Source organism: Emys orbicularis, chromosome 1 (genome assembly GCF_028017835.1).
Source record: "Emys orbicularis isolate rEmyOrb1 chromosome 1, rEmyOrb1.hap1, whole genome shotgun sequence".
NCBI lineage: Eukaryota > Metazoa > Chordata > Testudines > Emydidae > Emys > Emys orbicularis.
The window spans coordinates 71523398-71550459 of record NC_088683.1 but is presented as its reverse complement, the minus strand read 5'-3'; the positions used below and the strand labels follow the sequence as shown (position 1 = coordinate 71550459).

Here is a 27062-nt window from a genome sequence, read left to right as displayed (position 1 = left end):
TTAACTCCCACTGAAGTTCGATGCCCGCAGCAAGAAGAAATAGTGATTCTGTTTTCATTAAACTTTCAGGACTGGACTGGTTCAACATAGGTAAGGGTTTGAAATATCTTCATAGTCCTTTGTTCCCTTTATAGGATGAAAATGTTCCCTTTCATTTCCCTAATTGTCTGAAGAGAGACATCCATACAGGCAAACAAAGATTAAGTGCTGTGTAGGGGACCATGAATACCAGGCTGTTCAAAGACCTGGGGCTAGTCTGATCTCAGTTATACCAGTTTAAATCCAGAGTAACTTCACTGAAATCTTTGTGCTAGGGTTGTGTCTTTTGGCACAATCCTAAACAAGGGCCTGTTTGTAAGCTACACCACATTCATAGCCCAGGAGGCACTGTGCCCCAAAATTCACTTCATGACACAATTTCACCTCTGTTCTTCTTTTGCTTTGGGGAAGGAAGGAAATTACTGCAGGCTTTGAAAGGATTCATCTTATTTCCCTACCAGAACCCGATCAGTCACTCCCCATCCTGTTCCATGCCATCTTTGCCCACTTGGTGGCCGTGGGAAGTATGCAGAGATCTGAGGCAACGTCTAAACCGCAAACTTTGGTCAATGTGAGTTACATTGGCATAAAGCCGCTGCAGTTAGTATATTGCTTGTACGCTTGCATACTTGGCTGTTTGAATTAGTGCTGTGCATAATCACCATGATCGCTTATGTAAATTCAGTGTGGTAGGGATCCGAGCACGCAACTTACAGTCGGACGGCACACTGCCTTTTGGGAAATGTTGGCAATATACATGTCACATTATGGGATGCAATCCAAACCAGTGAGGGGTTGTATCACCGCCTGCCCCACAACCTTGGGTGCTTCACAATGCTTTGCTATTGTAGCTCCCAACCAGGGCTGCTCACAAGTAGTTTATCAGCATTACTCAGGGCCTGACTGCAGGTCAGACCCTGAGTGTCTGTGTATGGTTGCAGCCCTGGTCCAGCAGTTCTGACCCCAGCAGCTTGCCAGCAACACAACAGCCACACTTTGGCTTCCACCAGCTTTGGTTACTACTTGTATGGTGAACCCAACACATTCCCAGTCCCGAATTTTCCCAAAAACGTGTGTTCTGCACTGTCCAGACCTTTCCAGGACAGTTCAGTTATTAAGAGCCACTGCCCCAGTAAGGAGTCAATACTCAACAGTTTGCTACGTTAACAAATAGTTCCATTTAAACATAGCCCTGGATTGGTTTTGATTAAAAAATAAAACAAACAAAAGAAGATAGGGTTGTAAGTGAACTCACGAAGAAGAGATAAAGTTAGAAATGGTTACAAGCAAATAAAATGAAAATGAAGCTAAAAGACTAAAACAATCCAGCAAGTTCTGGTTCAAGGCTTTGTTTAAGATGGCCTTTCTCACCCACTGTCTTCCAGGAAGATAGTGGCTGACCCTTTCCTTGCTCAGGATCTCTCCCAGAGGCCCAAAGGTGCGGGTGCCTTTGTCTTCTTAGGTGAAAAAGAAAGAGATTGGGGTTTTCTGCTCCTTTCTTTTAGGAAAGAAAGTCCAAATCACCTTTGAAATAGATTCTTCTGAAGATCACCCCTCAAAGCAAAGTTTATTCAGATGGTGAGGAAGGTGACATGGAGTCTGGTGAGGAAGGAGGCTCCATGCTCTTTCACCCCCACCTCTGTTTGCTGAAATACAAATTTGCTGTCTCTTGCCACCTGCTCTCCCTGCTGTCTTGCTGGCCCTGTTTATTATTTATATGTAAATTGAGGTTAATACACATTTCTCTTTTTATAACCTTTGCCTGTGTGGTTTTGAACATGAGCTAATAATCATACAGGGGGATTTCATAACTTTACATATGATGTTGCTACATGCATTTCACTATGACATTATTGAACAGTGAGATATCAGTTTTCAAATGATACAAAGGCATATTTTCTACAAAGATTATTACAATCGTGTATAGAGTGGGCATACAGGGGTGCTTCCAGTCACAGCATGGTGGGGCAGTTGTGCAAGGGTGACTATGAGCAAGGAGTCAAGGTCCCATCAAGCAACTTTTTCCATCCCTTAATGCCATTGATATCCCATACTTTCCGTGACTTTTAAAAAAAAATCCCACAAACCCATGCAGCACTTCTCACTGTCCACAATTTCTGTTTGAAGCATGGAGCCTGCACAGCTCTGCACTACTGTCATGAGCGTTGCAAACACCGGACGAACCATCCTCCAGTATTTGCAGAGCCAGAGGAAGAACCGCAGCAATGGAGGACATGATGCTTTTGTGGAGGACTGATCACTGTGGAACACAGTGAAAAGCAATTTAGCGTTGTTGGTGGCATTCATGGAGCAGCTACAGACAGTGGAGCGCTGCTTACGGGTGTGATAAACAAGCACTGACCGGTGGGCTCCCATCGTAATGCAGGTTAGGGATGACAAGCGGTGGCTGCAGAACTTTCGGGTGTGAAAGGCCATGTTCCTGGATCTGTGTGCTGTGCTCATTCCAGCCACCCAGTGCAGGGACACCAGAATGAGGACTGGAGTGACAGCTGAGAAGTGAATGGTGATCACTCTGTGGAAGCGTACAACACCAGATTGCTATTGGTCAGTGGGCAATCATTTTGGAATTGAAAAATCCCCATTGGGGACCATTGTCATGCAAATGTGCAGGGCCATTAATCATCAACTGCTAAGCAGGACTGTGACTTTAGGCAAAGTGCAGGATAGATTTGCAGCAACGGAGTTCCTAAACTGCAGTGAGGTGATAGATGAGGGCATACATCCCTATTTTAGCACCAGCCCACCTTGCCATGGTGTACAGTAGAACTCGGAAATGGAGGTTATTCATAACTCTGAAATGTTCATAACTCTGAACAAAACATTATGGTTGTTCTTTCAAAAGGTTACAACTGAACACTGACTTAATACAGTTTTGAAACTTCACTATGCTGAAGAAAAATGCCGCCTTCCCTTTATTTTTTTAGTAGTTTACGTTGAAGGGTACTGTACTGTATTTGTTTCTTCTTTTTTTTGTCACTGCTGCCTGATTGTGTAGTTCTGGTTCCAAATGAGGTGTGTAGTTGACTGGTCAGTTCGTAACTCTGGTATTCATAACTCTGAGGTTTTACTGTACGTTAACAGAAAGGGCTAATTTTCTATGGTTATACACGTGTTGGTGGATCATTGTGGATACATCACTGACATCAGTGTTGGTTGGTCAAGGAAGGTGCAGAACGTCTGCATCTTTAGAAGACAGGACTGTTCAGAAAGCTGCAAGCAGGGAGATTCTTTCCCAACCAACAGATTACCACTGGCACTAGGGAAATCCCAACAGTGATCCTGGGGGACCCAGCCTACCCTTTGCTCTTCTGGCTCATGAAGCCGTACATCGACCACCTCGACAGCGCCAAGGGAAGATTCACCTACCAGCTGAGCAGGTGCAGAATGACAGGTGAATGGGCTTTTGGTAGACTGATGGGATGTTGGTAGTGTTCAATCACGAGATTGGATCTCAGTGAGAAAAACAAATTGTTATAGCTGCCTGTTGTGTCCTGCATAATACCTGTGAGGCAAAGGGGGAAAGTCGCCACTGGGATGGAGGGTAGAGGTGGAGCAGCTGTCTGCTGAGTTGGAACAGCAGGACAATAGGGCTATTAGAAGAGCTCAATTCCAAGCTATACAGCTAATGGAGGCATTGAAAGAGTATGTTAATAATCAGCCCCAGAAATGCAGTGTGGTGGACTGTGCTCTACCTGGCCCTAAAGTTTTGGGGCTACTAGGAAGTGTGTAGTGCTTGGTGTACATTTATGAATATAACACTGTTAATGTACTTATTCATGTTGTGGTGGTTGCTGTGCATTTATAATTATTACACAATGTCACTGATCCTATCACCAATGTCCACTGTCGCCATCTCTGCGACAAGTAGTGGGTGTTTTCGGTAGCAGTAGGCACTCTGCAGCATATGTTGTGAAGTAATAAAGACGAATTATTTATAAAAAATATTTTTGTTGCATACCATAATCAGTGCAAAAAACCCAATGTGCAATAAAAGCAAATTCAATAAAAACTTCTGAAATAAATAAACAGAACAGAACTTAACAAGGGGAAAGACCATTCAGGTCCATTTCAGTTCATTTTGGTTTTGCATGCACCCTGGGACACTTGCAGGTCAGTGTATGTGAATCTGTATTTCTCTTCACTGTTCCCCAGTGTGAAGTGGGGTATAGATCTGACCGATGCTGCTGCATGGAACAATGAGGGTGTAGAGAGATGCTAAAATGGAGTTCTCCACTGGCTGCAAAGGAAGCTGGGCCCATGATTGTCGAACCTTAGGTCAACAAGATCTGCAGCATTTGTGTTTGCTGCCAGAGAAGCCCCATTATGTCCTGATGCATCTTCCTCTCTGACTCCTGCGCTTTTCTACTGTCCATTCTTCCCCTCTCAATACTGTTTGCAATATTCACCTTCCAGGTCCTCTGTTCACTGTCTGATGCTGCACTGGCTTGCAGGATCTCACTGAACATACTCTCCCTTGTCCTCTTCTTTCTCCTCTTTATCACAGTCAGGCATTCCATGGGGGACCTCTCAAGGTGGCAACAGCAGCAGTTACAGATAAAACAAAAAGAGGTGTCACCGTAGGTGTAGTCATAAGGGGAAGTTAAGTTTCGGAACTCCTTTCCTTTGCTCCCCAAAGGTTTTAAACATGACATGGACACTTCAGCTTTGGAGTCCCTCTGCACAGCACCACTCTGCACCCCAGCCATAGTGAGTATGGTGCAGCAGGGGTTGGGAGTGAGAAATGAGGAGGGGTTTCAGCTGCATGAAACAATAAAATGTAGTCGTCCCTGCCCCCATTTCCATGGGGATGAATGCAGGACAATGGTCAATCAATACGGGCACTATTTTCCACAGGTGGTGGTGACTTTAGCTGATATCTTGCTCCTGAGGGTAACAATGGTACAAGAAAGCGAAGCTACTGCTGATGTCCAAAAGCCACCCGGGCCTGTATGTCACTAGCCTGTTTACTGCAATAGTGCTTGCCAAAGTCATCACAGAGTGGTGTAGGAAAGTGTCCTACCATAGAGGAAGAAATAAGGCTGCTATCCTTAGAAACCGTCAGGTGAAGATGGCAAAATACCTCCATGAACTTTCATTGAGATCTCTCAGGAGGATTAAAGAAATAAGGACATCCCTGTGTACATAAACAAACTGCTCTGCACCCTCCAGCCTAACTCTAGAGGGGAATGAAAAGCAGATAACAACTCTACCTGTTGAACCGCTACCTCTTCTAGCATGAATAAATTAATGAAAAATCATTAATTTTTTTGTGTCCTGCTATGTTGTGGTTGGGCGCCATCTGTATATTTAAACATTGTAATAGGAAATGCATTCACACAGATTATGCACTGGGCTTGCCCATGCTTGGCTGCTAGGAATGACTAGACTGTGGTGAAATTTTAAACAGATCCTGGCTTGCGGCATAGTTGAACCCCCCAGTTGCATGCCCTCCATCCTCCTTCTCACTGTTCACAGTGGTTTGTGTCTCCGGGCTCCACTGAGATATCCATAGTGCTCTGTAGGGTGCTGGTGGGGGTCCCTGCAAAGTACAGTATGCAGCTCTTTGCAGAAGTGTCAGGTCTGTGGCATGGCATGAGACTTGCTGTTGGCTTCCCTGGCCTTCTGGTATATCTGCTGCAGTTTCTTCACTTTCATGTGGCACTGCTGCTGATCCATCATACCCCTTTGCTTACATCTCCCATGCAATCTGCTCATAGATGTTTGCATTGCTACAACTGCTCTGCAGATGTGTCTGCACAGCCTCTTCTCCCCACAGGCCCAAGAGATCCAATACTTCCTGTCTACTACAGGCAGGAGTGTAGACAAATGCACAACTAGGCTGACACAAGGCAACTTACGTTGACCTAACTTTGCAGTGTAGATCAGGCCTGAGGCTGTGCTCTGTGCCAGGACCCAAGATCAGGGTAGCTCTTGCACAGCCAAGAAAGACAATGGCATAATTTAGCTCAATGAATTACTCTGGATTTGCAAAAGTGTTAGTGGGATTAGAGTGTGGCCCCTGTATTGGAGTGTGGACAGAGAAGCAGAGTTATATGAGTGATCAGGTCAAGATTTGCATGTCTGTAGAGCCAGAACAAGTAAACTAAGTTGAAATTGCATCATTTTAATATATTTTTCTAATTCCAAGAGCCACAGAATATTATTCAAGTGTTGTGTTCTAGGTTCTAATGCTTTGTAAAATTGGGTAGCTATAATTAATGAGACTAGGAGCATGTTAGATTGACTGCAAAGTTAAACATCTTGGGGATAGTGTTAGCGAAGAAGTAAAATTAGTTTGGAGTTGTATGTGTGTAATTGGTTCCTAATGGGGTTTGTGATTATTGTTACTGATAATTTGATTGACAGAAGGAAAAAGCATGGAGCAGGGAACAAGAGGAATGACTGTAGAAAAGCATGTTGCTGAAGAAACAAATAGATGTATCTGTATTGTAGTAGGCTCTGTGGTACATTTAAAATCTTGCTCCTGAAATTCAGTTTCTCTGAATCTTGGCTGCAAAAGAGAAAGATTTCAGTGATTTCTGTAATGATTCTTCATGTAGAAAATAAGTGTGAGGACAAGTTCCAGAGAAATCCATTATTTATTAACTTTTTGCCCTCTCTATTGTTTTCAATGTGGCAACTTCTAGATGACAATACTTATCCTCTTTAATAACATGAGACAGTCTCTTATTGCCTCTGTGCTGACAACTTCCAAATCTACCTGCCCACCCATGATATCTCCAATTGGGTTCCCCTCTCTCCTTTTCCTCCCATATCTCCTCATAGGTACCCCACCTCTAACAAACTGAATTTCTTACCTTTCTTCCTGAACCCTCTCCTCCTTCATCCCTCCTGAGACTTCTCCCCATCATTCAGACTTGAAACCTTAGAGTTATCTTTGGCTCTTTTGTTTCCTTCTCTCTTACACATCCAGACACATCAAATCTTGTTGCTTCGCCTCCTATTATATTTCTAAAATTCACCCCCTCCTCTTGATTCACACTACCAAACCCCAAGTTCATCCCATAGCTCTGTCTCACTTGCATAATTATAAATTCTTCCTCACCAGGTTACCTGACTCTCCCTTCATCAATCTATCCAATATTCAGAAGCTAAAATACTCTTCCTTTCTCACCTCTTTAAGCACCATGCCACAGTCCCCTAAAGTCTCTTCACAGGCTCCCTGTGTCTTATCACATACATTCAATCTCTTTGCTCTCACTCTGTCCTCACCCTCTGTGCAGTTCTGCCTTTGCCACTATCTCACCTTTCAGTGCTCCCTACTTCACTCCCTTTGCTCTGCCCACTCTTCTGGTTTTGTTGTTTTATTCTATATTTGTCTAATACACAGTGCTTGCACCTTACCTCACTTGAATATTATCATACTGTGCAAGCAGTACCTGGAATTCAATGTAACCGTTCATGAAATAAGATACCTCCCAAAGATGAGTAAGGATGGCAGAATCGGGATCTTCTAATGTGACTTCTTAAAAATCTCTTTAAATCCCCATACCAAGTTATGGAGCTATAGAAATGTTTCATAATACTAATTATAATAATCAGAGAAGTGGCAGCAGCAGGAGGAACCTTCCTATCAAAGGGAAGACATGGAATATAATTGTCAGCCAGCTATGAAAGGAAAATACAATTCACAGAGACTGTAGGAATTATGGAAACTAACATAATTTGAGGCTCTGAAGACTGTTCCTGTCATGTTTCTTACCTCTTCGTCCCCTTTGCCTTGCTGAAGAAAATAATGATCTCTTCCTAGATTTTTCATGACTATCTCTTCTTCATTCACTCATTTTCTTGCCTTCTTCCATGCTGCTCCATAAGCATCCGACTCCCTCCCTTTCCTCTCAGTTATCTCTGACAAATCCTCACTTTTCTTCATTCAAAATACTCCTTAAAATATGCTTTTGCCCATAAAGTCCACATGTGCTAACCTCTTACAGGAAAAATGTGATAAAGATGAAATTCAACTAGTGTGAGGAAGGCCAATGACAGAGCTGTGGTTTTATTCTTCAGGTCTTTTCAGAGCCAACCATATTGCTGGCCTTCAATGTAACAAGAAAAACAACAACAAATATCAGATCACTGCCTGTCTGAGTTGAACAAACACAGGCTAGAATTCAGAGACAATGATCTTTTCCTAGATTTGTTCAGCTTGACCATTTCAGAGGCCAATGGAAATGCTGCCTCTCTCGGAGAATTACTAGAAATTGTTTCTTTTGAGAAGGGATAAGGCATGAGAACACAGCAGAAATGCTCTGTGACTTCCACCGTATGGCTCATTCCAATTAACTAGACTCCAACACAAAAGCAACAGCCTGAAAATATTAGCAGGTAACTGGCTACAGCAAAACACTTCTGCAGAAAGATTTGACATACAGTTTGTATGCATGAAACTGAAGCTCAGTTTGAGTGCTTTTGGAGTGCAATTCAATTACTCCACAAAGCTTTATCTGTGTAACTATCTATCTTACTGCATTTGAAGCCATGGATGCACTTCTTTTTATGAGCAGTGTCATGGGAGAGTGTTCTATTCACCCTGTCCTACTGCATATTTACAAAAAATCTACATTTACAGAATTATTTAAATTTTGCAAATACAATATATTGTATATGTACCTTCACTGTAGATCGTGAAAAGTGGGGGTCACCACATAACTGTTTTGGTATCTTGGCAAAATGCACCCTGAAGTAAGCACCTTTTCTTTGGCATCACAAATCCCATAGAAAGAACAGAACCCAGGCATGTTATTTTGAGATGTATAATGAAGGGATGGTCAGGCAATTCAACACACTTACTTTACTACATCCATTTACTACTTTAACTAGGCACCCTACATGCTCTATTGCAAAAGCAACAATTGGACCAAAAGGACCATACTTGGGCCCCTCAATTGCTTTAGCCACTTCCTATAGGAATGGTCTTGCTTGTCTGCTTATAGGAGAATCATTGTCAGCCATTCTGCAGACACTGCTATTAGAGGAAGTCTTGGGCAAACAGACAGCTTTTTCCTTGTGTTATAAGTGTGGCAAAATTTGGGCTCATCCTTATGTCCTGTGTTAGTGAGCTCTATTGCTGAAGGCTTGCTAGAACTAAATGAGGAGCAAGTGTAGAGTGCCAGTATGATGTGCTCTTGTCAATCTATCTCATAGAACTGGAAGGGACCGGAAAGGTCATCAGATCCAGCCCCCTGCCTTCATTAGCAGGATCAAATACTGATTTTGCCTCAGATCCCTAAGTGGCCCCCTCAAGGATTGAACTTACAACTCTGGGTTTAGCAGACCAATGTTCAAACCACTGAGCTATCCTTCCCCCCTGTTTTACCTATTAGGTGAATTTGCTGCAGGTTGGACCAGCAGGACTTTCATGACCAGTACAATTGCAGTTGTCTAGACTAATGGTGAAAAAGGCATGGATGACTGGGCTAAGTCTGCATCTGTTAGGAAAGGGCAGAATACACTGACTAGTTGATGATGGGGAAAGATTTCTGGGAGTCTTGGATTAGCCCCAGGCCAAAAGATCAAGCCACGCGCATTGCTTCTGAAAGATTTTTCAGTAGGAAGGCTCATCACATAACAATATTGTGAATGCTAGCTCTTAAATAAGGCACTATCCTACCAACATGGGAGAAATTGGTATGTGTGGCATTGCTACCAAGGCAAACGGTGACGAATAAGAAAAGAATATTAACACGGTAATTAAATATCTTTCACAAAGAATTCCCACTAAAATTCAATGCATATCCAAATTAATCTTTAAATTACTGAATATGTAATCTTTAAATTACATGAGCTTTTGATGAGTCAGATAAATAAAGCAAATCTAGATTACACTATGAAGCCTCACTGTGTTATTCAGCTGCATTCTGACCTTGGTGTGTTCTTTATACTGAGCCATTGAACTCATGGACAGATCCCAGCACATTCATTTTCCCCTTAGGGACAAAGTACCAAATGGTAGTGTAATTGCCAAGGGAAAATTATTACTCCATGCTGAATTATTTCCATCATAAATCCAGGACCAGTCAAATAGACTCTGTCACAAAAACGACAGGGTTGCTGTACAGTGATGAGAGTCCCACATACAAATCTACCATAAATCCATAAGCCCCACCACCTACCAAAGTCATTTTGAATCTTGCGTTTAAATCAAAATTAGGAAACCCAAGCTGGCAGCAAACTGGTCGGCATTGTTGAAACAATGGAAATTAGGTGATTTACATGACATTTGTTTAAAACCCATCCCATATCATCTGTTTCATGTGAAATGTAAAGAACGTGACTAGCTTTCTGTTTGGATAAGAGAGAGTGTGTGTGTGTGTGTGTGTGTGTGTGTGTGTGTGTGTGTGTGTGTGTGTGTGTGTGAAAACAGCTCTTTTTAATGTCGACATGCAACGCAGATTCTTTCTGCCTGCAGTTCAACTTTTGTGCATATCCTGGTATATAAGAAATTAGACAATATTCACCAGTCTATTAAAAAACAACTTAAAACAGGTCTGGAATATTATTCATTGACCCTCATTTAGGGGAAAATGTGCACAATGCAACACTTATTTTTATCTTGTATTTTACTTTGTCTAACCCCAACTTTTTCTTCCTTGTTCCAGGAAGACGACCAGCTGCTCTTGCTGCTCTCTTCACAAAAGTATTTGCCTGCAGTTTCCTATAGCGGATTTTCACGGCACCAATAGTGTTGAGGTAGCAACAATACTGGTGAGGTAGTAGCAGACATCCTGAATACTGAAGAGAAAAAAGATCTTTGGCAGCAAGGAGACATATGGAGCCAGGAGATAAACTCCCAAAGATCACTACAGTCACCCCTGACTCCTGCAAGCCAGAGATGCCAAAGACAAGAACATTAGGCCTAAGAGATCCACAGTCAGGGAAAGACGACTGGAACAGGCATGGGTAACTCCTAAAGCATATGGGCTGCCAAAGACAGGTCTTACCTCAAGAGAGCCAAGAATAAGACAAGGCTGACCATCCTAGTCCTCCACTTCCCACTGTGGCCTGACTTTGGTTTTCTAAGGACTTGTCTAAACTATACATTAGTCCACACTAGAGGGGTGTACATTCTAGCATATGCTAGCGTGTGCTGCGCTAACTGGCCCATACAGACTCTACTGGCAGGCACTAAAAGTTCCCTAGTGCATGTTAATGCCCTGTTTCAAACAGTACTATGTTAATATGCACTAGGGAACTTGTAGAGCGTGCCAGAAGGGTCCACATGGGCCAGTTAGTGCATGATATGGTAACGTGCACTAGAATTTATCCCCCTCTGATGTGGACTAATGCACCATGGAGACAAGCCCTTAGGAGACAATGCTGCTTGCCTGGCCCCATCCAACTCAGTCGAGTCAGGACAGTTTACAACAGCTGTGGATTTGCTCCTACGTGATTTGAATACCGCAATGTAGATCATCTCTTTGATTAACATAATACTACATTTGACTTGTAAGTAAACTTTAATTGCTAAATGTATACAACACTAAAAATCCACAGTATCAAATAAATAAGACAGGCTTGTAATATGATAGTTTTGAGTCAGGCCTTCCTATTATTATGGTTTCTTACTTCCAAAATAGTTGAGGACTCTTCAAGTGACGTTCAGGAGACATTTGAAGTATCCTACACAGAACAGTTCCAATTGAATGCAGTTAACAGGGAATATCATATCCCTTAAATTATCTTGCCCAGCTTTAGAGTTGCCACGTAATCAAAAACTGGTGTTAATTTGAATTAATCATTTACCGTTCTTGCAAAATAAATAAATAAACAAACTTCATACTAACTGTGCCCGTTTTCTTCCCTCCCCTTCCTCAAAAAAGATAAAAAAGGAATCTTGTGCTTCTTTCTGCTGACAGTTAAGACTATATGATAAACTACATAATACCATATTTTTCATTATCAGGAATCCCTAATCTTTGAAAAATATGTTACACTTCAATTAACTGAAGAAACACAAACGTGAATACATTTCAAGGACTAAAGGAGATCAATTTCAAATGGCCTGATTATCTGAAGTGCTCTTTATTCTCTTCAAAGGTGAATTTTGGGAGTAGAGTGGAGCAACCCTTTCCTCTTAGCTTGTCAATGCTCCAGTGTGGCCCCACAACAGTGGATATGTCGACATAGCATTTTGGAGTGAAACTCCCAGCTCAGGTCAACAGTCTTTGGCTAGCAGTGGTCTGAAGTTGCAGCTTGGGCTGTAGCTTGGCTCTGAAGCCCACCTCCTTCCCTAGGCTTCAGGGTCCAAGCTCTATCCCGAGCTGTAACTTCAAAGCACTGTCTATATAACTATTTTTAGACTACTAGAATGAGCCCCATTAGCCCAAGTCTGTCAGCCCGGGATGGGAGGCTAGCTTCAAAATGCTGTGTAGACATACCCTTTGTGCTGAAGGAAATTCAAAATTACTTAGGATGCATTTGTTTAGCATGCTCAGTGTTTCATTGGCTATTCTCTCTCCTTTTCTGATGTATACAGTTTGCATAAAAGAAAGCAAAGATTTGAATAGGCAAAATCATGGAGCAGGTCCTCAAGGAATCTATTTCGAAGCACTTGGAGGAGAGGAAGGTGATCAGGAACAGTCAACATGGATTCACCAAGGGAAAGTCATACCTGACCAACCTGATTGCTTTCTATGATGAGATAACTGGCTCTGTGGATATGGGGAAAGCGGTGGATGTGATATAACTTGACTTTAGCAAAGCTTTTGATACGGTCTCCCACAGTATTCTTGCCAGCAAGTTAAAGAAGTATGAATTGGATGAATGGACTATAAAGTGGATAGAAAGCTGGCTAGATTGTCGGGCTCAACAGGTAGTGATCAATGGCTCGATGTCTAGTTGACAACCGGTATCAAGCGGAGTGCCCCAAAGGTTGGTCCTGGGGCCAGTTTTGTTCAACATCTTTATTAATGGTCTGGATGATGGGATTAATTGCACCCTCAGCAAGTTTGCAGATGACATTAAACTGGGGGGAGAGGTAGATACACTGAAGGGTAAGGATAGGGTCCAAAGTGACCTAGACAAATTGGAAGATTGGGCCAAAAGAAATCTGATGAGGTTCAACAAGGACAAGTGCAGAGTCCTGCACTTAGGAAGGAAGAATCCCATGCACCGCTACAGGCTGGAGACCGACTGGCTAAGCAGCAGTTCTGCAGAAAAGGACCTGGGGATTACAGTGGACAAGAAGCTGGATATGAGTCAGCAGTGTGCCCTTGTTGCCAAGGCCAGCGGCATATTGGGCTGTATTAGTAGGAGCATTGCCAGCATTGCCAGAGGGAAGTGATTATTCCCCTCTATTCGACACTGATGAGGTCACACCTGGAGTGTTGCGTCCAGTTTTGGTCCCCCCACTACAGAAGGGATGTGCACAAATTGCAGCGAGTCCAGCGGAGGACAACAAAAATGATGAGGGGGCTGGGGCACATGACTTATGAGGAGACACTGAAGGAACTGGGTTATTTAGTCTGCAGAAGAGAAGAGTGAGGAGGAAATTGATAGCAGCCTTCAACTAGGTGAAGGGGGTTTCCAAAGAGGATGGAGCTAGGCTGTTCTCAGTGGTGGCAGATGACAGAACAAGAAGTAATGGTCTCAAGTTGCGGTGTGGGAGGTTTAGGTTGGATATTAGGAAACACTATTTCACTAGGAGGGTGGTGAAGCACTGGAATGGGTTACCTAGAGATGTGATGGAATCTCCATCCTTAGAGGTTTTTAAGGCTCGGCTTGACAAAGTCCTGTCTGGGATGATTTAGTTGGGGTTGGTCCTGCTTTGAGCAGGGAGTTGGACTAGATGACCTCCTGAGGTCTGTTCCAACCTTAATCTTCTATGATTCTAGATGACAGGTTTCAGAGTAGCAGCCGTGGTAGTCTGTATCCGCAAAAAGAACAGGAGTACTTGTGGCACCTTAGAGACTAACAAATTTATTTAAGCATAAGCTTTCGTGGGCTACGAAAGCTTATGCTCAAATACATTTGTTAGTCTCTAAGGTGCCACAAGTACTCCTGTTCTTTTTATGATTCTAGAGGCAAACATGGGTTTAAAAATGAAGGACCTTCCTAATGAGGGACAGTTGATTTATGTCAACACACAATATATGGGCATGATCCTGCAAATATGCATGTAAGTTACTCATGTGTGGGAATGTCTACAGGATTGGACCCCACATTTGAAAAAACAAACTTCTATTTATGTACGTATATGGCCCTGTGACAGGGCACTTTAATTCACTGCTAGGATGGCACCTCCTCTGGGCTGTTTTGGGGATTAGCTTCGCAACTTTGATGCCCCTCCCCGCAGTTGCACTCCATCTCTCCGCTTCTCGGTCTGCAGCCCCTCTCTTGCTCCATGAGCTGCTGCTGCCAATTTCCTGTGTTTATAAGTCCAGCCCCTGGTCGTTCCTTCTCAGCTGGGCTCCTTTACTCAGTCCAGGGATTACTAAACTACCTGATTCCCCTCAACTCTGGCCTGTTAGGTTAATTAGCTCCCGTCTCAATCTATATTAACCCTTTCAGGGTAAGTGTGGAGTGACCATAGCCCCCTATCAGCATAATATATGATGGCCTCACAAACTTTCTGAATATATCCTCTCAACACACAGGGGTTTTGTAAAGTATTGTTACCCCAATTTTACAGATAAAAATCTGAAACACAGAGAACTTCAGTGACTTGCCCAAGGTCACATGGAAAGTCTGTGGCAGAGACAGACTATCCATGTAGGTGGATACCATATCATTGTTTGTGAATGATCAAAGCAAAGCAACACCAGCAAACCTGGATAGTTGAAATTTGGAGAGGTTTTGAAATATATTAATTGGGCTAGAGGAGAATTTCTACCACTGTCAAAGACTTGTAAACCTAATAATTTCTAGCCCAAGAACTGAATCTAGATTTCCCGAGTCTCGGTCCAGTGCCTTAACTACAAGACCATTTTTCTTCTCCCTTAAACTTGTGGATTTTACAAGCCAGGCAGAAACAAGTCAAACACAACTTTCACTCAAAATACTTGACTTTAATTTAAAGCCAGCAAATTGAACTAGCTGTTCTATTTCAGGTGAGCTACAGTGAAATCCTGACCCATGTTTTTAAAAAGTGCATTAAATAAAGCCAAAATGCAAACCCCAAAATCTGAAAGTATAATTTGCACTTGCAGTTCAACAGTTCACACTTGCAGCAGGTCAATAGTTCAGAGTGCATGTTCTGCCATATGGATCAAAAATATATAATGTAAAAATATTGCTCAAACACATCAGACCAGAGTCATCACATACACAGATTAGAGGAGCAGTGGGTCTGGGATAAGGAAGGAGCTATGGGGCCTCCCCTGCTCTCTTTGCTTCACTTCAAACACCAGGCTGAGTGTTCTCTATTGACTCAAGCATAATGCTGCTGCGCTCTTGTTCATGTATGTGAGGCAAATGCAATGGATTGTTCCTCTCTCCAGCCATCACATGGGAGTTCATAGCTCCTGCACTGTTATGTGGATGCATCCATCACAAGCAAAGGCCAGCTTGGACCCATCATGTGTCAAAACTGTAGTTAAAAAAAAACCAAAACCTGCTTCTTTGAAACCATAATTACATTTTCCTGACCCAATTCACTTTGGATTGTTGCTAAGAAATACTGTTAAGATAGCTCACCGGATGAAATTATTCTTGCCATAATGACTCACTAGTCCAAGGAATAAGTGAGGTAGAGTTATTTTTTGTGGGGCTGGTGGATCATCCACTTTTACAGGAAATATGTACACTCCATCAAGATCAATCCAGTGCACTATGTATTCTAGAGAGCACTGAAAGAATTCATATTTACTCTTTTGAACATTGTTTCCTAGTTGTTGATGAATCTTATCCAAATTCCTTACATGTTCTCAATAATTTATTCTATTGACCAGGATGCTCTCTAAGTAGTACTGTTTCCCTAGACTATGTTGTAAATTTCTTTCATTGCCCTTTGGCATGTAACAAGAGCAGATACAATGCTTACATTGAAGCCACATCCAACCTTAAGGAGAACAGATGTGCTCATGAGACAGAGAAGCGACAAAGGAGGAAAGAAAGGGCACAACAGTCCAGTCTACAACTATGTCTCCTCCAAGGTTACACCTGTCACTTCTATGGGAAAATCTGCAGGGCACGAATTGGGCTTCTCAGACACTTAAAAACCCACCAATGAACCCCCTTGACTGAAGAAGAAGATTACAGCAGAACAGACTTTTTAAGTGTGTTTATTGTTAGGAACTACTTTGACTCTTGCATTAGCATATGCAAATATGAACTGAAATGCTTGTCTCCAGCCAGGGTGGAGTGCAAGGCTTTGCTCTGTGGTACAGCATACTGATTGGCATGCAAAAAGGCACTCCCTTACCTTGAAATATCCATGGGTCTGCACCTTCCCATCCTTACTAACAAGGGGCACAACTAAGACAAAATTTATGTGAAAGGGTGAACCTGTGGGAAGCCACTTTAGAGTCAACAGCTGCAGTGTTGTTAGATGAACAAAATGTGCACGACACAGTACAGAAGACCTACTTGCCATATATGCAGAAATAATTTGGATGTGGGCCAGCATTTATTAAAATAATAGATAGTATGTGTTGACATCAATCAACTGTGGTCCACACGATCAATCTAGGATAAACTCCCTTTGCTGGTACACAGAGGCACTTGTTAAGGAAGCCATTTAGCAGCACTATTGTTTGCCTTAACATTGAAACAATTAGCAACTGCTATTGGGAGCAATAATGAGGGTTGAATATACAGTGCACATTTAGGTGGGTACTATTGTTTGTGAATGAGCAAAGCAAAGCAACACCAGCAAACCTAGATATGGTAGTTGAAATTTGGAAAGGTTTTGAAATATATTAATTGGGCTAGAGGAGAATTTCTACCACGGTCAAAGACTTGCAAACCTACTAATTTCTAGCCCTGGAATTTTAAGTGGGTCCTTACAGAACTGACTTATTTGGGCATTAGGTTGAACAGGGCTGTAAGTAACATAATTAAAGATAATATGAATCCAATTATCTTGAATATGTTGGAAGACTTTAGATGCTGGAATAAATTAAATCTTAATCTCTGGGGAAGGATTAGTGTGATAAGATGAGTACAACTCCATAGTTTAATTGTCACACAGCTGCTTCAGGGAAATATGTTTCCAAAACAAGGAGAACACATTTGGATTTTATATGGAGGAGTGTAAACCAAAGGTTAAAGGATAAATTACAGTGATGGTCACGGCTCAGACTTGAGAAAAAGGCTCCAGTAGGTGCTCCAGGACTCAGTGTGCTAAAAGGAGCCAATGGGTGCTATTGCTGTTCAGCATCTCTGTTTAGGTACCTGCTGACATAGCTACTGCCTGTTGGGGAGGTGGATTAACTAAGCCACGGGAGAAGCTTAGCGCTGAAAGTGTCTTCATTAAAGCGTCACAGCTCCCCTCTTTGCATCCAGAAGTCATGTTAGCTGCTCAGCAGAGGAGTTGGCTCAGCCTCAGGCAGTTGACTGGTAGGGAGCTTATGATGGACTGGGTAGCATTGCTCCCATATATGTGAACTCACCTGGGGTCTTCTCAAAAACTCAAGGCTCCCAAGGCTACGCTTTTTCTGGACTTTGAAGGACAAACGTGGAGGGAGAGTGGCTGTGAGGAGAATGTGATTTTTAGGGAATAAATGAGATGCTTTCAACCCTAAGCAATTCATTTCCAGGTATTTACATTTCCAAAGTTATGTTCACAAGGAAAAGCACTAGAAAATTATTTTTCTTAAAAATAAATGAAAGCCAAGTTTTACCTTTACATTGCTAGTTCCATGTTGTGACGCTGGCTGACCAGGTCATGCTAGAGTGTATTCAAGTCCATTAACGAGTGTAGATCAAAGTAATAGTTAGATGTATAAATGTATATTCAGATGTTTAAATTTCATAAAACGAATGGGATGTTACACTTATCTGCTCCTGTAATATTGCAATAGAAAACATTTACATGGTAAATAGCCCCGTAACTAAATAACTCATCAGTCACCAAAGAAGGCTTGAGGATTGCTAATGAAGGAGTTTATCAAAAAAGGTGCTAATTCTAAAACACATAGCCATTGTGGTGATGACCCGGGGTCAGAGACTCAAAGTGCATTCCTCACTCCCATCAAAGGAAAACTCCTATGGGTAGAGACACTGTCAGCTTGCTGTCTGTGTGAAGAGACTATAAATATGAATTCAAAGAAAAATCCTTTATCTCTGGGCTGTTTGGAATCTAAGAGGGCAGAATAACTGAATGAGAAGATGGAGATCCCCAGAGTTATTCTGGGTAGCCCTGAAAGACTTTCAGGAAACTGGCAGTTTATTACATCATTGCCACCATTTGAAGTTACAAACTGTGACTCACCTGTTAGAAGATTTTACTTGCTTTAACCTCTCAATAACTCCCATTCTTTTTTATTTAGCTAATAAATCTTTAGTTAGTTTACAATAGAATTGGCTGCCAGCGTTGTCTTTGGTGTAAGATCTGGAGTACCAATTGATCTGGGTAAGTGGCTGGTCCCTTGGGACTGGGAGCAACCTGATGTGGTGTGATTTTTGGTTTAAGTGACCATTATCACAAAGTCCAGTTTGTCTGGGTGGCAAGATAGGCTGGAGAGTCTAAGGGGCTGTGCCTCCATGGTAAGACTGATATAGAGATACAGGAATTCACATTTGTTACTGGGTTGGTGAAATCTAATTATAGAACACACATCCAGTTTGGGGTGTCTGCCCTGGTTTTCTGACAGTTTGCCCTGAGGTAGGCACTCCCAGTTGTGAGCTATTCCAGACAGAATGACACCTGTAACAGGACTTAATTACTCTTTCAGGTTGGCAAAAGGAGTCCAATATTACCTTATCCTATGACTGTACTTGGGGAATATACCTCTGAGATAAAGACAGCAGTTATCGAACACCTGCAGCTGGAACATATCAGCTGACTAGGACTCACGGGGCTCAGGCTACAGGGCTGTTTAATGGCAGTGTAGATGTTTGGGCTGGGGCTCCAGGACCCCATGAGAGGGGAGGGTTCCAGAGCCCAAACATCTACATCACAATTAAACAGACCTATAATTGAGCCCCATGAACCTGAGTCAGCTGACATGGACAAGCTGCGGATGTTTAATTGCAGTGTAGACATACCCAGGAAGTGGTGTCAGGGTGGCAATTTGTGGACTGGGAGAGAATCCGGGCCATGCACTCTATCTGGGGCAGAATAACAATTGCCCACAACTACCCTCAGGGTTCTCTCAAAATAGGAATGGAGCAACGAAATTCACCACAACCAAGGCCTACAAGCTAATCCACCAGAACTCCTGATCAGCAGTATCAAATGCTGCTGGAAGATCTAAAAGAATTGGTATGAACATTTTATCTTTGCCCTTTGCTAGCAGATCACTAATAAATGTAACCAGTCCAGATTCTACCCCATTGCTGGGCCTATGATCCAATAGATCAGCATGAAGAAAATCTGAATATTCAAGAAACTAACAAGTTGCCTCACCACAACCTTCTCAATGACATTGCCCCAAAATAGAAGACTGGATACCAGTCAATAAGACAGATTGTCAGAATCAAGAGTTGGTTTCCTGAACAATTGACATGCAAACCAGGATCCAATCACCTTGACTGCTGACTAAAGCACAGGCAAGATCAAAGGAACTTTGGAAACATGCTACATTTCCACAGAGGAAATCAGTTAAACAACTCCAGGGCTGGAAGGAGAACGTTAACAAATACTGGGGCAATATCTACTGTATGGGAGACTAAGACTATTCCACTTCCCCACACTTAGTACACCTGATCAAACATTATATTGTTGAAAATCTGTTGTAATCTAGGTCTACATGCTTGGTATGATACTGAATCATATCAAACCCTTAACAAGCATCAGAAACTATCAAGGACCTTAGATCCCAGGGAGCAAGGGGAAATAGACATGGCACCATAGGCGCTGGGTCTCTGATATATTTGCCCAGAAAAAAGGGACAGAAAAGAACAAGAAATGCAAAGAACAAGATTGACACTTTCAAGAAAAGTAAGATGTTTCCTACTTCTTGCAACACCATTGATTGTAGCTATCTGGATTACCCTTTGCTCAGTTTATTGTGCATACAATTTCTTCTGTTTTAATTTGATTTTCTCTGTATACTCTTAATAAATCTTGTTTTATTGCAACCCTGGTGGTTTTAGACTGTCTGGAAATTTCAGGCAATCCATATCAAAGAAGTTAACCTTCAACTTTTAAGTGAGGCAGTGAAGGAAGGGTGCCTGAAGCCTATTCCTGCTCAAGATTTTTGGTCAAAAAAAGACTACGGGCTCATCTACACTACGAGTGCTTTACGGCACATCTATACCAACTATCTATAGCTATGCTGACAAAGCCCTCTAGTGGAGACACTGGTTATACTGACAAGGAAGTCCTTTGCTGGTACAATTAAACAGCCTTCCCAAATGACATAAGCCATGTCGGCAGAAGAATCCTTTTGCTGGTATAACTGCACCTACGCTAGGGTTTCTGCTGGCACAGCTATGCTGGCGCAGGAGGTGTAATTTTTTTCACACTCCTAGCTGACATAGCTATGCCAGCAAAGTTTGCCGTCAAGACTAAGCCTAAGGGATTGTCACCCAAAAAGTTTGTTCCTGCCAGTGCTGCAGTTCTCCAGATGCTCGGGATGTGCCTAGGGACCACAGTTGAGAAGAAAGTTTAAGGGGCATTAGGATTCGTTCTTACCTTACACTAAAATAAATCCACAGAATTGACCAGATTCTGAGAAGTCAGACAAACCACACAGAGCACCCAACCACTAATAATTTTCAAAAACAATTCAGTTCAACTCCTAGTAATTTTTTGTGAGCAACACACTGGGAAAGAATAAACTCACACTTAATGAACCAAACTTTGGGAAATGAAAGCTACACAACTTTAAAATGTTCCTTTGAGGTATGTATTCATCTAGATTGTTTATGTTTGAGAGACCATTATGCTGGAGATGTAAAAGGGGAGATAAAGATGATAATGTACAGTTTGGAGATGTAAAAGCATATATGAATATCAAAAGAAAATATTCAGTGTTCCAAGATAGATTATAGAAGTAATTTTGTAGCTTCCCCCAGACCTGTGGGTATTAAATTACACTAAAGAGAGAAATTGGTACATCCTCTACAAACAAAATGTGGATAAAATTAGCATTAAGAACAGCTAGAAAAATTATATTAGGACACTGGAAAAGTGAATCAAATAGCTGTATTGCAGAATGGACACGGACCTTATCAAGTTTAGCAACACACTAGGGAGTATTTCAGAAGCTTCTGAGATGGGTTGTTCTGCATATAGACTACTCATATCATATATTCAGGCAGAAATACAGTGTAAGGTGAAAGGGAGTTGCTTACTTTGGAACACATTTTTAGAAAGACAAGAATAAAATCAATATGCCAGCTGTTTTCTTTTTATTAATTATTTTAAGTATGAAAATATTAATAACTAGGAATTTTAAACATATGTACATTCACTGCTTCTCTCTTTTTCAGAGTGCATATACGTATATATGTGTTGGTATAGATGAACATATGACATCTGTGATAATCATGTAACTAGCACCTATATATCTGGTTAATGAGGTTACTTACTCTCACATCTTAAGCACGGACGATTACATAAGCATATTCTCTACACATCGCATACCACTATATAGGGTGGGACATAGGCACCAACTCCGTGGGTGCTCTGGGGCTCAAGCTCCCACCGAAAAAACATAGGGCTCGCTCAGCACCCGAAGGGCCGGATTAATCTTTAGTGGGTCCCGCCCTGTGCTCCACCCTAAAGTCCCGCCTCTTTCCCCATGGCCCCGGCCCCACTCAGCCTCTTTCCCTCTCACACGGAGGGGAAGGGGCAGAGAGGAGCACCCACCAGCAAAAACAAAAGTCAGCACCTGTGGGCTAGGAGAAGACAAACATACTGCACTGCACATGAGACTGAAATAGTACAATATATGGAATATAGTAGTAAAGTACTAAACATGGCGATACTCAACATCTGAAGTGAGATTCTGTGTTGTCCCTCTTAAGAGGAGTTGCATAGAATTTGCAGCCCAGGGACGAGGACCAAAGTGGCTTTAAACTACCTATGTGCCCTCCTGATCCTGTTTAGGAAATTGAAAGACCCTAACTTTGATAGCCCTGAGGGCCAGTCTAAGTTACATCAGCTTCTAGGGTCTGCTGTATGAGCCATAGCAATGCCCAGAATCCCCACAGCATTGTCTCATACAGCCATGCCCCTACTACCACAGGCATGACTTGTATGTCAGTGGTTCTCAAATTTAGCAACCCAAGGACCCCCATTTTAATTTAAAATTTTTCGGGGCCCCCCAAGCCTCGCTGCTCAGTCCCAGGCCCTGCCCCCACCCCACCCCACCCCTTCCCCCCCCAAGTCTCACTCCTGCCCCCCCCAAGCCCCACCCCCGCCCCACCGCTTCCCGTCTTCTGCTCACTCCATCCCCACTCCCTCCGTTGCTCGATCTGCCCCACCCTCACTCACTTTCACCAGGCCGGGGAAGGGGGTTGGGTGCAGGAGGGAGTGCAGGCTCTGGGAGAGAGTTTGGGTGTGGGAAAGGGTGCAGGCTCTGGTAGGGTGTTTGGGTGCGGGAAGGGGTGAGGGCTCCAGCTGGGCGGCGCTTACCTTGGTCGGCTCCCGAAAGCGACTGGCTCATCTTTCTGGCAGCAGCTCCTAGGCGGGGGAGCCAGGGAGTCTCCGTGCACTGCCCCTGCCCAAAAGCACTGCCCTCACAGCTCCCACTGGCCGCAGTTCCTGGCCAATGGGAGCTGCGGAGCCAGCGCTCAGGGAGGGGGCAGCACGCGGAGACTCCCTGCCCCCTGTTTCCCCCAGGGGCCGCAGGGATGTGCCATCTGCTTCTGGGAGCAGCACGGAGCCAGGGCAGGGCAGGCAGGGAGCCTGCCTAAGCCCCGCAGTGCAGCCGGACTGGGATCAAAGAGCCAAAAAGTAAAATATGAGCAATATATCTAGTGAAGCAATGTGACTAAATTAAACACAGGCATAGGACAAGTGCAGAGTCCTGCATTTAGGACGGAAGAATCCCATGCACTGCTACAGGCTGGGGATTGACTGGCTAAACAGCAGTTCTGCAGAAAGGGACCTGGGGATTAGAGTGGACTAGAAGCTGGATATGAGTTAACAGTGTGCCCTTGTTGCCAAGAAGGCTAATGGCATATTGGGCTGCATTAGTAGAAACACTGCCAGCAGATCGAGGGAAGAGATTATTCCCCTCTATTCGGCACTGTTGAGGCCACACCTGGAGTACTGCGTCCAGTTTTGGGCCACCCACTACAGAAAGGATGTGGACAAATTGGAAAGAGTCCAGCAGAGGGCAACAAAAATGATTAGGGGGCTGGGGCACATGACTTATGAGGACAGGCTGAGAGAATTGGGCTTATTTAGTCTGCAGAAGAGAAGGACGAGGAGGGATTTGATAGCAGCCTTCAACTACCAGAAGGGGGGCTCCAAAAAGGATGGAGCTAGGCTGTTCTCAGTGGTGGCAGATGACTGAACAAGGAGCAATGGTCGTAAGTTGCAGTGGGGGAGGTTTAGGTTGGATATTAGGAAATACTATTTCACTAGAAGGGTGGTGAAGCACTGGAATGGGTTACCTAGGGAAGTGGTGGAATCTCCATCCTTAGAGGTTTTTAAGGCCCGGCTTGACAAAGCTCTGGCTGGGATGATTTAGTTGGGGTAGGTCCTGCTTTGAGCAGGGGGTTGGACTAGATGACCTCCTGAGGTCTCTTCCAACCTTAATCTTCTATGATTCTATGATAAGGGTGCTTCATTGAACTGAAAGGGAGAGAATAAGGAGCATGTTTTAAACTTATCTGAAGAAATACGTCAAGTTTATCTATCCCCAGTAATTTAGCTTATTATTCTTTGAACGCTGGGTGTAATACTGCTGTATGTAAATATGTAAACCTTTCCCACAACCCAATCTGCCACACCCGGATTCTCTTGCAAGGCAACCTATTCATAATGATATATACTGCTCTGCCCTGTAGAAATAGAAGAAAAAAACAAAAACAAAATAGAGATCTACCTATGGATCTCCATCACAGGAACATTTCACTCTAGGCAAATAATACATATGTATACACTCTTCCGCTATGCAAAAGTGCCAACTACAGCATAATACCTTTGTAGCTCATACCTAACAATACTGACTTACATTTTTACCGTGCATTCCATGGGAAAAATCCCAAAGTGCTTTAAAAATCACTGAAGTTCTGTCATCTCCTTAGGGTAATGTAGTAATACTCAGCAATACTACAGAACAATTCGGGAAGGTAAGTGAAGCATGCCTTATTCATCTGAACCTGGGGGAATATTTAGGTAAGCAAGACATAATAACCCAAATATGAACTTGGCCAGGACATCTGGGTTAAAGGCTTTAGTCTGTAAAAAGCACTATGGAACCTTTAATGACTCCAGGCAGTCAGGACTTTGGCTTTATATCTCATCTAAAAGTGGGCACTTTCAACAAAACAGTACTCAGGGCTGTTAGCTCAGTATTGATTCAGAGGGAAGATGGCCACCTACTGAATACCAATACAACTTCTTGCAGTGCATGGATTTTCACTGAGGTGCTGGCCAGATCTGACATTGTTTAGTTTATGGAAATTGAAGAGATCACAGACTAATATTGTATGGCTACAGGCAACTCAAGCTTTATTAGCAATGAAAAGAAGCTTTGAAGTGTCACACTACAGTTAAACTAGGACAGAATGTTGTTTTACTGTATATGCACTAGTACTTTTAATAGTCAAGGTTGCTCAGAGCACTATACAGCATTCTAGTGGCAATGTAGAACACTAAGGATGGAATGCTGGCCCCACTGAAGTCAATGGGGCTTGGATTTCACTCAGAGTGATGAACTGTAATAAGCTTTGCACACGTTCACGTGGGAAGGTGCATGCAGAGGTTAAAGGGGCTAAAAGGAAAGGAAGAGCGCTCCCACTCCTCTCCCAGGCTGGGGAAAGCAGTTTTTCTCCACAACTTCTTTTCCAACTTAGCTGGTGCAGTAGTTGGTTGTTTCAATCTACTATAACCAGTGGGTGCAAGGATTACCTCTCCCTGCAACCCAGTACCCCTCTGCAAGGAATAATCCTAGTTCCACCCCTTGTACAGGCTAGTTCTGGCAGTGGCACCAACGTCCCAAAAGAGAGTGGAGAGGAGTATGTAGGGGAGGGCACACTGCCATTTTTTATTTTTTCAAAAGGTATAGCTGGGGCAAACCTGGCCTGCATTCCTCAGTGACATCATGCCTGAGTCTAGTAATACACCTCTGGGAGTCTCAGCTGTTTCAAAGCACCTCTGTGCTGCTGTCTATTGCAACCAGCAGCTTAAAGCCAAAATCTGGCCATAAATATGTCATCAAACAGAACAGCCAATAGTCTTAGCTATAGTTTTTACATAACCTTTGACCTAAAGGTGTTTGGCTGAGAGCAGGAGTGTTCCCAAGGATATCAAGTATCTTAAAGTCTGACCAGCTCCAGTTCTTACACTTCTCTTTACTCTTTGACTGCAGATGTAGTCTTGAATTTAAAACAGATGAGATTCCATTACCTTATGTTGTAAACAAATCATTATTGAATCAGCATTGTATTATTTAATCTAATTATGTAACTATGCAAACAATAATAAAGCACTAAAATACTATATAAAGTTTGGAACTTTTAAACAGAACCACAAACCTTCCATGTGGCATAATCATCATCACACAGAAAAATCCTTCTATGATGGATTACCAAAAAACATATTGGAAAATATAACAGTAATATATCAGAGAGAAAAAATCCTGAAGCTTGAAGATGTTTTCCATTACAAATTAAATATACTTCTAGGGTTATTTAAAAAAAACCCCAACAATATCAAACCTAGTTCATTAGTGAAATAGGGAAGAGATTATTAATCTCCAAAGTGTTATATTGAACTTGCTGCAAAATTGAACAGGACTCTGAAGACTTGGAAATACCCTATGGCAATTATTGATCAAGAGTGAGGAGAGTGCTACAGACAGTGCTTATGCTCCATACCGGAGGTGGGGGGGCGGGGGTAGGGAGAAAAGAAAGGTGGCAGCAATTAAAGTGTGTTAAAAACACGCACATCCTCTGGGAAACTAAATGCAGGAATTGTTACAGGACTGTATATTAGGTGAGATTATCTACGGGAAAATATACCTGGCTAGATTGAATGCATCATCAATCAAACCTGCTCGATTACTGACAGAGATAACCTGTGAGGAGAAAACCAGAAAAACGGAACCATTTAGGATGATAAAAGCAGTGCCACAACTTGTACAGCTCACACATCAAAGCAGATCCTAGACATGAAACTAGGAGCTTACCTCATGGTTCCTCATTAGTTGGTCAATTAACAACCTCCAATTCCTTATGTCATAGTTAACCCGAAAATAGCCAGTTTGATTGATGTTCCCCAGCAACCAGCTTGTCTCGTCTAAAGCAGCAATTCTATGATGTTCTGGAACCAAAGAACAATGTAAGGAAAAGATTATATATTTTTTAATTTGGAAAGGATTTAACATTGTAAAAGAATATGTTTTACTTATCTTTCCTTAAAAGGAATACTTGTGGGAGTAAAATGATTATTTCAATTTACATAATCTTCATAAATCACTTGTAAAATATTTTAAAAAAATAGATGAACACTAACGACACAGTTAATTTTGTGGGCTAATTATAATTTTCAACATGTGTTCTACCTCAAGTAATATAAAGGAGCAACCCAGTTTGGAACCTAATCTTCCAACTCAACCTGCACCCATGAGGACGCAGTTACAGAATCGGGACCTTGAAGAGGCATTTTTTTTCAAAATATCCTTAATTAAATGCCTGGGAAATCAATTGCTACTTCAAGACTTGGGGCTTGATTCCAATCTCCCTACCTAAGTTTTACA

At 42.6% G+C, this 27062-nt stretch overlaps 1 protein-coding gene across 1 annotated transcript in view; it reads right to left on the bottom strand.

The window, feature by feature from the left end:
• TRHDE (thyrotropin releasing hormone degrading enzyme) overlaps nucleotides 1–27062 on the bottom strand; it is a 305481-nt gene that overhangs the window by 34399 nt on the left and 244020 nt on the right. The window contains exons 11-12 of the mRNA XM_065423079.1: nucleotides 26493–26626; nucleotides 26326–26381 (exon numbers count right to left, since the gene is read on the bottom strand). Of these exons, the coding sequence (XP_065279151.1) occupies nucleotides 26326–26381; nucleotides 26493–26626 (190 nt within the window). The remainder of the gene's footprint in view (nucleotides 1–26325; nucleotides 26382–26492; nucleotides 26627–27062) is intronic.